The following is a 12,152-nucleotide window of genomic DNA, read 5'->3' as shown; positions in this document are numbered from 1 at the left end:
CGGCCGGAGAGCGGGTGGCAGTGTTTGATGCAGGAAACTTGATATGGACTTGAAAATCAGTTTCGGAGTGGGGGTGATTTGGAACGGCGGTGTTTCGAAATGGCGGTGTTTTGGAATGGAGGGTTGTCCCCCTCGTCTAGCTAACATTTAGCCGTGTTACTTACCGATCCATTGGAAAGAAAGCTAGCTGGACATCGGTTTTGAAGCCTCTTTGGTCAAAGAGCTCCCTCCATCTCTTGAATGCCTGACTGAGCTTTACTCTTCTTTTTCCTCTTCTTTTATCACTCTCCTTTTTGCTCTTCTTTGCCTCCTCAGACAGAGGAGCTCGTTTTATTTTGCTAGGCCCTTTTTCACTTATCTCCAAACTTTGTCCGTCTGCCATTGTGCTCTTGACTCAGCTATCTCATGCCCAACTCCTCATAAGGACCCTCTCCAGTCCCTTGGCTGACTGACCAATTTCGCAATACATGACGCGTTTCCTGCCGTAAAGCAGATTTTTTCCGCGAAATTTCGGCACCAGTGGCAGAAGCTTATTACAAAGATTGCAAAGCCACTAAGTAATTTATGTAAACTCTGATAGTCTGATTTTACTGTGGCCACTACCCTGTGCAACCCACATTATTTTCATAATGATATATTTAGGAAAATATGCTATCTGTTGCCTCTTTAAATGCAGGGGTGTCAAACTCAGTTTAGTTCACGGGCCACACACAGCATTGTCTGATCTCCAGTGGACCAGACCAGTAACACCATTACATAATAACCAACAAATAACATCACCTCTCAATGTTTCCCTTTCTTTTAGTGTAAAGAAGTACATTATGAAAATGTTCATCTATTTACAAAACAGATCATGCACAGTCTGAGATATTTTAGGAAAAATAAGAGAAATTTTAACAATATGTTTTCCACATTCAGTCAGTTTACCACTTACTGTCAGTACATATGCACAGTTTTGTCCAGGGAAGAGCAGAGAGGACATTGACCGGCTGACTGTTGATGGTGGTTTGAGTAAGAATTTATTAAACAAAACAGAACTTTTAAATCTTGAAGATTTATTTGTCACCAGTTTCTGAAGTAAATTTTTCAATATTTTATTCATGATTATGACTTACACATTTTTCTGAAAGCGACAATAGCTGCCTTGACAATTAATTAGTTGTAAGTGACTGAAAAGTTGAACATACATGGATGCCTCACATCAGCTAAAGTTTCATGTTTCTTGACCTGATTTCTTGTTATGATGTCACCACGTTTGCAGAGCTTGGCTTGGTAAGGACAGTGTCTTCATAATAAACAGAAGCAGAGGTATGGAAATAAAACACAAGTTCTAATAAACCATAGTTTTCCTTTAAAATAATCTTTATTTTATAGTAGACAAACATGTTTCCATGATAACCAATTCTAAGTCTGTTCTCATTCCAAAGTCGTCAAAAACTGCTGCTCTGTCAGTAAAATCGGCATCAGACAGCAACGGCAAAAGCCACCTTTCAAAGCGGTACAATATGCTGCCAGGCAGCATCAATTTGTAACGCAGCCAGATGTAACCTTTGGTGGTGTTATGATGTGCCACTGGTTGACTAGATGGCACCTTTCGTGGCAATATGATCCGCTGCTGGACAGCGTCACTTTGAAACGCTGCTGGTGAGGACTTCATATAAACAGCTAGAGAGTCGTTACAGAGCAGGCAGGAGGGGGGGGTGGATGGCTCCAACAAACCGTATGAATGTAGATTCATTTTAAAACCACAGCCATGATTCTGTCCTTTGGTTCAGTCAAAAATGTAATCACCAATTTGATCAAGGGGACAAAGCAGTATTAAAATATTTCCATACAGAGTTCTGTAAGAACATCCTGCATGTCCAGTGAAAGATAGCAAACAGTGCCTATAATGCTGAACTTGGCCAATACCCCCAATATTGAAAATGTAAAAAAAATCAAACCAAACCAAAGCATTTTTTTAAATTATAAACCTAACCATGTGCTGAGCAGAGACAGAGGAGGATACCTAGCACATAATATGTAGATGTGAAAGGCCACTGACAAAGCAGCAATATGTGACTACTTGGGGTGAGAATGTCTTGGCCCACTTTGTTGCACCATATGTTGTGTGTGTTAATGCCTGGTAAGTGATGCAATACATATATCATTTTGAATAAATAGTACATTTAAAGAAAAAAAAAAATCTGCCCACATTAATTATTTTTGCCTGATAAATAAAACTCAAGAGCTGTCGTACTAGAGGCCTGCTGCTCATGCTGTGGGGCTGCACCTTATCATAAACACAGTTATACTACACTGCACAACCATATCATTTCAAAAAGTATTTAAAAGGTTTCGAGAGATTTTTCAGTTGACTAGTGTATGCCTGACATCACTATGAAACATTCTTTTTCACTCAAAACTGATTCTCATCTTACAATATTGCTGATACTCACACCCCATGACAGACTGTTTGTGTTTTTCAAATGAAGCCTGGTGTTTTCTATCCAAAATCCACACACATATTTTCAACATAAACACTTCTGACTGTCACCACCAAGCTGAACAAGGTATTTCCATGTGTGAAAATTAAAAAACAAACACACAAACAAACAAACAAACAAACAAACAAACAAACAAACAAACAAACAAAAAAGGTTCAAATCACCTATAATGTTTAGGCCCTGAATTTGGGTTTGGGTTGAATAATTTTAATGATAAAAGAAAAAGTTAACAAAATTATGGCAAAAGCTGTATTGCATACATTTTCTAAATATGTTCAGGCTGATTTTTTATATGAAGGACAACTCATCTGTAAAGTTCTATTGGGTATCACGCTATCCTGCAGAAGTGCAAAATGGATGTATCCAAGCGAAATGAGTCTGGCTGGAGTCTTTGAAGCACTCAGAGTCATGGCTCTTCCGAGCTTCTGTTCTGGGTCACCTCTCGTTTGTGATAATAACAGATGTGCCAATGTAATGTGGCATCTCTCTATGGCTCTCAGGCGATGAGCCTGAGCTGGGACTCTGGCTGTTACAGCTGTAAGAGGCTGTTTCTTTACCATGGTAAATGTGGCCATCTGGTATATGGCTCAGTGTGGCTAAAGGGGTGGCTTTAATAGGATTGTGTTTGCCCCAGACTTTATGAAAATTCAAAGACATGTATGGAGATTGGGCTGGAAGTCCTACCCCAACACCCATACCTATCAACATTCTCCGGTCCTCCTCAGCAGACTTGGGCTGCAGCTCTGCAGCTGCCCCATGCTGCTGGCGACCATCAGTCGGTTGTGGATATCCTGCAGCTGGGTGGCTGTAGGGAGCCTCCATCAAACACAGCCTTCTCTTCTGCTCTAGTGCCATGTGCACAGGGAGAGGCTGGCCTGCACTGTGCAGCAAGCCACCCTGATCACCTTTACCCAGTACAAGGCCACTGACCAAAGGGCAGGCAAGGGCCCGGTCACTTCGAGGGCCCTCAGTACCTCTTGTATTATGTTGGACATCCTGGCCAAAAGGCTTATTGTCTTTGGTGGCATGAAGACGAGGGTATGGACAAACCTCAGACACCTCCCTGTGGACAAGTGTGTAATGTTCGTAGGGTTCTTCCTTCAGCTTGTTGGTAGAGGGTGGGTTTGTGCTGCTGGAAGAATCATAGTAGATCTCATCAGGGTACCTCCGGTCAGCTGCCAGCACAGGGCCTGATGAGAAAAACACAATATTCAGAAGCTAAAATTACATCAGAACTTCTGCTGACAGAGGAGGCAGGAGACATATTTTAAATCAAATGTCAGTGTGTCAATGAATCTGGTCTGAAGATATTTGATACATTCTTTAGGTTGTGCCATGATGTCAATGTCCATGTACATTTTCCTTTCCACCTAAAACATATTAACCAGTGACACACATTATTCTCTGTGTTGAGGCCTTACACATTCACATTGATAAAGCATTCCACCTCTGAAAATAAAGCTTTTTGTAAACACTCTCCTAAGCAGACAAACCACAGTCACATATTTTATATGGACATATGTGGATCTACAAAATGTGCTAAACCTTTTTTAAATATTTCCAATTTACTTCCTCTTAGCAGCAGTGTTTAGTTGCTAGCTTTTTGTTGTTGTGAGTGGTGATGTACCACATCTTTAAAACCAGTGCTTGGATTTTGTTGATTGAAACGTCAATTTTTCGTCAACAACCTTTTTTCCGTGACAAAAATAAGATGATGACAAGCTAAAAATAGATCTTGATAATAAAAACTAGGACGAAATCTATGTTTAATTTTTGTTGATGAGACAAGATGTGATGAAAATGTTACTGGTGAACTATCGGACGTTGAAAGCCAAGAACAGCCGTGCTTGTGATTGTCTTCAAATGCTGCATGAGCAATAGGCTGGAAAACTTAAGTAAATTGTCGTTGCCAGGATGTTTCTCTAGTGGCTGAATGGCAGTAAAGCATGCAGCCAATTTTTGTCAACTAAATCTATGAATGATAAAAATTTGACTAAAACTAATAAGCATTTTCATCTCAAGACTAAGACTTAATCTAAAATAGCTGTCAAAATTAACACTGTTTATAACCTCTTAGAAATCAATCAATCAATCAATCAATCAAATTTGATTTATAAAGCCCAATATCACAAATAACAATTTGACTCAGAGGGCGGATAAGGAACCCCCCCCCCCCCCCCAAAAAAAACCCTTTAACAGGGAAAAAAAAAAATTTGGTAGAAACCTCAGGATGAGCAACTGAGGAGGGATCCCTCTTCCAGGACGGACAGACGTGCAAAAGATGTCGTACAGAACAGATCAAAATGATACAGAAAGAGAGACAGCGAGAGATGCAGTACAGACAGTAGTGACAGTAGCTTACAACAATATTAATTTAAGTAATAATATTACAATAATAATTATGGCTATTGTGGTACAATATGTTGTAGGTATATATTAATATATGATAGTATATGTATGTGACAATAATCATATGTGTATAATAATAGTAGAAGTATATGACTAATGATAACAGCAGCAGCAGGAGGCATCAGGCAGGACCACTGCAGCAGCACAACCACACACATCACACTATCCAGGCACAAAGGCTCATGTCCTGACCTCAGGTCCTTGCAAGGTTTTATTTGATGAATACGATACGTAAACAATTGCTGTATTTGCTGCTGTTTAATTGGTTTACTCATACAACCTATTCGAACAACACATTTTCACTCTGACCTCATCACATATCGACGTTCGGTCATGGACCTTCCACATCCAGATACAATGTGAAAAGTACCCTGGGAGCATTAGTTGTTAACGTTCTGGGACACTGTGTCAAGTTATGCCTGTTACACGCATTGTCCTTTTTCAAAATATACTTCCGTTTCCACGCATGTGGTTGGATTTAGGCAACAAAATTATGTGGTTTGGTTTAGGGAAAAAGAACAGGGTTTTGGCTTTATAATCTTACAGGACATGAATGCCGCTCTCCCGGGTGAAAGACGATGTTTGCTGGATCCATCCACCAGCCATCTCTCTCACCCCACTCAGACTTTTGTTCTTGTCCCGCCATGTTTTCCCCCGCTGCCACCGAGCGCCATTAAACTATAATGGCAACCAACCATATATCATGCTGAGGTAAAGGACAGCTTTTATCGTACCAACAAAATGCTGCTTATGCAGTGTTCATACACTCCCAAAGAGCCAGATGATCTTAATCCAGTGAAATATTTAGTCCAAACACATAATTACATCCATAGATATCCACAACTTGCTGTTGCATCATTTCAAACATTTATATTTTTCCACATATTATCCGTACTTTCTATTGTTTGCGTGTAAATATACCGACTCCTTGCTGTCAAAATGGTGGCAAACTCCCGACCTTTTGATTAATTCCTCACTTGAGCCAGTAGGAGCTTCCAATGCTGTTGCTATGGCCTCAATAGCCAATGCGAGCCTGAGTTCAAAGGAAGGGCCTGTCTCACTAAGGCCTCTTAGCCAATCAATGGCAAGCGATTGGCTCAATGGTTTATGGTGTTTGTAGTTAATGACACTCCAGACATCCACAGTAAATTTAAACTCCTTACAGGCAGCATAGACTGTCATAAATGTACAGAAATGATAAACCAATGGCTCCTCTGTTTCTTCTCAATTTAGGTTTTCTAAAAGTGTTTTTATAATAATAATAATAATAATAATAATAATAATAACCATATTTATACAGCACAATTCATGCATAAAATGCAACACAAAGTGCTGAACAGAAAAGACAATCAAGACATTTGTTAGAAATAAAAACAAAATAAAAGCATGAATAAAAAATGCCTCGTAAAAGCATAAATACATAAAAACACATTTCAAGAGAAAGCAATGGTGAAAAGGTGTGTCTTAAGATTTTGTTTGAAAGTTTCAACAGATTTAGAGCTCCTAAGACCCTAAGGTAGACTGTTCCAGAGTTTAGGGCCATAATAAGTAAAGGCTGCCTCACCAGGCCTTTTTGTTGTAACCTTCGGAACATTCAAGAGATTTGAATCTGAGAATCTTAGGGACCTTGAAGGCACATATATTTTGGGCATGTCAGACAGATAAGATGGGGCAGGGCCATTTAGAGCTTTAAAAACCAATAAAATGATTTTAAAATGTATTCTTTGACTGACAGGTAACCAATGTAGTGATTTTAAAACTGGAGTGATGTGTGCTCTCTGCCTGGTTTTTGTCAGAACACGTGCTGCATGCATTTTGCACGAGCTGTAACTTAGAAATAGCTTTCTTGGACACACCAGACAGAAGAGCATTGCAGTAGTCCAGTTGGCTGGAGATAAAAGCATGAATCAATTTTCTGTATCTGCCTGGGAGAGAAACGGTCTGACTTTGGCAATGTTCCTTAGGTGATAAAATGACACTTTAATTACATTTTTAATGTGATGGTCAAAGTTAAGATCAGGATCATTTATAACACCAAGGTTTTTTACATGTTCTTTTTTGCAAATGATTTTAGGTGGTCAGACAGCTTTTCTCTTTCAGCTTTTGTTCCAATAACAAGAACCTCAGTTTTATCTTGGTTTAATGGTAAAAAGTTCTGATTCATCCACAATCCTATGTCAGACATACATGCTATCAGCTTATTGATTGAATTGTAGTCTTCTGAATTCACAGAGATATATAGCTGAGTATCATCTGCATAGTTGCGGAAATTGATGTTGTGATTTCTAATAATATTGCCGAGTGGTATACAAACTGAAGAGAATTGGTCCTAAGATGGAGCTCTGCGGGACACCGCATGTCAAATTCATTTAATCGGAGGAATGGTCATCCAAAGCCACATATATTATATACAGTAAGCTCCTAAATAGACATTTCTGTCTGTGTTGACTTGTTTTTCACTCATATTCACACATTCAGTACATTGTTATACCCTCTGTTTTTTTTGTTTTTTTTTAAAGTGCCTGGACAAAATGTTAATTGTCTGTATATTGTTAGCTACTTTGAATTTGAACTAGGTGAGGCTTTATGCCATGATCCCATTGTTTTCCACCGAAGAAGTGCCAGTTCTAGTCATTGGCAGAATCTTTTTTCAACAAAATATTCAGGTGATGACAAATAGTAAATATTTTCTTTCAGTGTGTTGAAACTTAGTGTGTTGAAATATAACTCTGTGACAGAAGTTTTAAACTGCTGCTGTCTGTTAAGCCTTTTGGTATTTTGTTAGTGCTGAGGTTAAGTAGGGACAAAAGTACATGTATGTAAAGGTAGTAACAGATGAATAATGTTGATGACAGGTCACAGAACAGAAGTTTAAAGTTTCATAAAGTTAAATTTAAAATAACGTATTTTAAAATTATTGTATTTGTCAAATAAGTGTCCAGAAATGAACCTGATCTGATTACTGATGAAGTCAAATCAGGTTTCATGGGAAAAAAGACAGGTTTTCACACTGTTAGGCTTATGCTTAACAGGCTATTCATTTCTTTGTGCAGAGTTTAATCATACTTCTTGGTTTCTGTAAAGCCTTTGATACCAATATAATAATCTGTGTGATTTTAATGCCTGGGTGGGTACACATTCAGAAGTCACCAGTAGTCAAGGGCACAATTTAATTACTCAGCAAGCTCCTACTAATCACTTAGATCTAGCTCCTCAAAACAACTCTGACACCATGATTAACAGGAATGGGAAGGAGCTGCTACAACTCTACAGGAGCCTATGTCTGTACATCCTAAATAGTCAGGTAGAAGAGTGTTCGGTAACACTTTACAATAAGGTACACAAAATTAGAGTGGTTACTGAGGAACTAATGAGGAACGAATGAGTTGTTACTGAGAAACTAAGCTACACAAAATTAGAGTAGTTACTGAGGAACTAATGAGGAACGAATGAGGAACTAATGAGGAAAGAATGAGTAGTTACTGAGGAACTAAGCTACACAAAATTAGAGTAGTTACTAAGGAACTAATGAGGAACTAATGATGAACTAACTATTAGTTAATGGTCAGTTCTTTAGTAACCCCTGATCAAATTTCAGAGGAGTAGTTCCTGAGGAACTAATGAGGAACTAACTATTAGTTAATGGTCAGTTCTTCATTAACTCGTGATCAAATTTCATAGAGGAATTAATCGCGACTTAATGATTAGTGAGCTAGTTACTTCATCAGTACAGAATCATTACTCAATAACCCCTGTCCATTAGTTAACCTTTTATGTCCTAAAGTAAAGTGACACATAATGAGTAGTCTTTCATTACTTCATCATCATCTTTACAGTTAGTTCCTTAACAAAAAAAATCACAGGGAGCAGGATTCTTGAGAAGTTTTGAGTTTTATTCATTATTTTCAGACCACATACACATTAATATGACCATCCATGTTATTCTGTACGATGATGCCTTAGAAATAAATATGATAGTGTGTCACATTTTAGGTAGGCTAAGCTTAAAGAATTTATCATGGGGGCTGCGTGTAAAGTACTGTATACTGATCACACCGTTGTTCACAGTACAGTTGTTTGAGGTTGGATGGTACTGACTTCAGGTCTATTTATAATGTATAAAATGCTGCACCCTGCTTTCATCCCCCCATCCCGCAGCATGAATGTTTACTGTTGCCATGGCAACAGATGCCGTTTCAGTAGCTAACGTTAGCTTAGTGCAATCTACATATTAACAATGAACAATAAAACTACAATACGACATTTCTAAACAAAAACAGCTACGAACACCGACAGCTGTTCTATCAAAGACCTCAACCAGGGTGTTGCCACTTGTCATATCTTACAACAGTTAACGTAACCTCACTGAAACGATGTAACCTCACTAAACACGGTGCGGTTCAGCACAGACATTACAACTACATTAGTAAGAGTACACTAATAATAAGATGTGAAGTGCTTTGTGACTTTAATCCTACTCGAAATGAAAAATATAAAGGATGAGTTGGCTGATAACTGCCAACTGAAGAAGCAGCCAAGCCACCGTGCCTTTCATACTCAAACAGAAATGTATACAAAAGTGTGTGTCAGATAATATACATAAAAAAAATAAACACACACTAATACTCACTGTATGACATCAACATAAAACAATGAATGCACGTTACTTATCGCTGATTATTAAAAAAAAAAAAAAACAGCTCATAGAAAGACTGCGTGCTCTTACTTTGACATGCAGAAATGACGTCATCAGCTGGGTGATCACTTGCTATCCAAAAATGGCTGAGTGATACGAGTGCATTTTCGTTCGGACTGGCAGAAAGTTTGTTTCAAAACTCTTTGTGTGTAAAAAGCAAATCCACACGCATAGAACTGAGATCCACAAATGTTTTTTCGATTCACAAATAAAAACTGAGTTCACAAATGCCTGTTTGAAAGCTGTAAATGTTAGGAAGATATTCACAAATGCTTTTCATTTATTTGCAAATTAATTTAATGTATTCACAGATTTTTGTTTTATTTGTGGAATGTGTTTGTGTATTTGCAGATCTGTTTTATACTTGCAAAATATTTCTGTGAGTTTACAAATCTTTTTTTGTATTTGTGAAAGGTGTTTTATATTTACAGATTACACATTTACACACAGATTGTCAATCTGTTCACACACATAATTATGAAACAAATCTATCTCCATAAGTACTTTACACGCAGCCCCCATGATAAATTCTTTAAGCTTAGCCTACCTAAAATGTGACACACTATCATATTTATTTCTAAAGGCCCTGACACACCAAGCCGACGGGAAAGTCGGGCCGTCGGTGAGCGTCTGTCACTAGTTTTTGCGGTGTGTCTCGCACCGTCGGCACTTCGGCGTCGGCAGCTTTTTGGCCGATTGAGCATGTTGAATCGGCGGCAGAGCTTGTTGGTGAAAGAGATCACTCTGATTGGCTGTTCAGGTTTTATTTCCTTGCCCCTGTAGCGAGTGAATCTGCCTGTAGTGAAACCGGGGCTAACCGGTGCTTCCTCCTCAGGGTCCACTTCACTCAGCTGCCCGACAGACCCGCTGCTTCTTCCCACTTTAACCTGAATAGCCGCAGCACCCGCTGCTTCTTCCCACTTTAACCTGAATAGCCGCAGCATGACCGGAGGGAAGCACAGCTAGTTAGCCTCTGCTAGCTTCCCAGCTAGCCCCGGCTCTCCGTTTGGATCCAACCGGAGCACCGAGCCCTGGTTTGTTATTCAGGTTAAAGTGGGAAGAAGCAGCGGTTTTATCGGGCAGCTGAGTGAAGTGGAGCCTGCGGAGGAAACACCGGGACCGTCTGGATGTAATAGTCCGTGGAGGTGCTGCGGTGCTCGGCTGCACAGATAGGAAACCCCTCGGCTGTCAGGATGTACTACTCTCTCACTCTGCTCTCTCTCACGCAGACGCAGAACGTACGTGCTACTTGGCCGTCGGATGTAGTCCGTGTAGTGTGTTCAAATGCAACTGACACAGGGCGACATGAGGCGACGTAGATGACGCAACAGTTGGCTTTCGTTGCCGCTAGTTCTTTGATGTCGGTTTGGTGTGTCCGCACCTTTAGAGCTGCTCCCTGACAAAGAATTTTCCTAGTCGACCAATAGTCATCATTTCAGGCCATCAGTCGGCTAGTCGCCCGCATGTTTACAATGTACATTTGATTATTAAATTATATATTGTGGGCGGGGCAACACAATGGTTTGAGTTGAAGGTGTGAGAAAGAATAGTATCAGTAACATTGTTAACACTGTGCTACATTACAGAGAAATACAANTAGCTTCCCAGCTAGCCCCGGCTCTCCGTTTGGATCCAACCGGAGCACCGAGCCCCAGTTTGTTATTCAGGTTAAAGTGGGAAGAAGCAGCGGGTTTGTTGGGCAGCTGAGTGAAGTGGAGCCTGCGGAGGACACACTGGGACGTCTGGATGTAATAGTCCGTGGAGGTGCTGCGGTGCTCGACTGCACAGATAGGAAACCCCTCGGCTAACAAGATGTACCACTCTCTCACTCCACTACTTTATTTATCTCTTGCATTCCTCGTACTTCCGGTTTCCCTTTTTGTATTATTTCCTCTCACGCAGGTGCAGAATGTACGTGCTACTTGGCCATCGGATGTAGTCTTTGTAGTGTGTTCAAATGCAACTGACACAGGGTGACATGAGGCGCCGTAGACGACGCAACAGTTGGCTTTTGTCGCCGCTAGTTCTTTGATGTCGGTTTGGTGTGACAGCACCTTAAGGCATCATCTTACAGAATAACATGGATGGTCATATTAATGTGTATGTGTTCTGAAAATAATGAATAAAACTCTTCTCAAGAATCCTGCTGTTTTTTTGTTAAGGAACTAATTGTAAAGATGATGATGAAGTAATGAAAGACTACTCATTATGTGTCACTTTACTTTAGGACATAAAAGGTTAACTAATGGACAGGTCATTGAGTAATGATTCTGTACTGATGAAATAAATAGTTCACTAATCATTAAGTCGTGATTAACTCCTCTATAACTAATAGTTAGTTCCTCATTAGTTCCTCAGTAACTACTCCTCTGAAATTTGACCAGGGGTTACTGAAGAACTGACCATTAACTAATAGTTAGTTCCTCATTCGTTCCTCATTAGTTCCTCAGTAACTACTCTAATTTTGTGTAGCTTAGTTCCTCAGTAACTACTCATTCGTTCCTCATTAGTTCCTCATTCGTTCCTCATTAGTTCCTCAGTAACTACTCTAATTTTGTGTA

General features: G+C 39.6%; 1 protein-coding gene across 2 annotated transcripts in view; it reads right to left on the bottom strand.

Annotated features, from left to right (window-relative positions):
• Positions 1–1,367: 1,367 nt before the first annotated feature.
• Positions 1,368–12,152, bottom strand: part of sim2 (SIM bHLH transcription factor 2) — a 54,187-nt gene continuing 43,402 nt past the window's right edge. For both annotated transcript variants that reach the window (XM_050035608.1, XM_050035613.1), the window contains exon 11: positions 1,368–3,676. In XM_050035608.1, coding sequence (XP_049891565.1) covers positions 2,922–3,676 — 755 coding nt within the window. In that variant the 3' untranslated portion in view covers positions 1,368–2,921. The remainder of the gene's footprint in view (positions 3,677–12,152) is intronic.

The sequence above is a fragment of the Epinephelus moara genome, chromosome 3 (genome assembly GCF_006386435.1).
Source record: "Epinephelus moara isolate mb chromosome 3, YSFRI_EMoa_1.0, whole genome shotgun sequence".
Taxonomy (NCBI): domain Eukaryota; kingdom Metazoa; phylum Chordata; class Actinopteri; order Perciformes; family Serranidae; genus Epinephelus; species Epinephelus moara.
The sequence above is the reverse complement of the archived record's forward strand: the minus strand, read 5'-3'. Positions and strand labels throughout refer to the sequence as shown.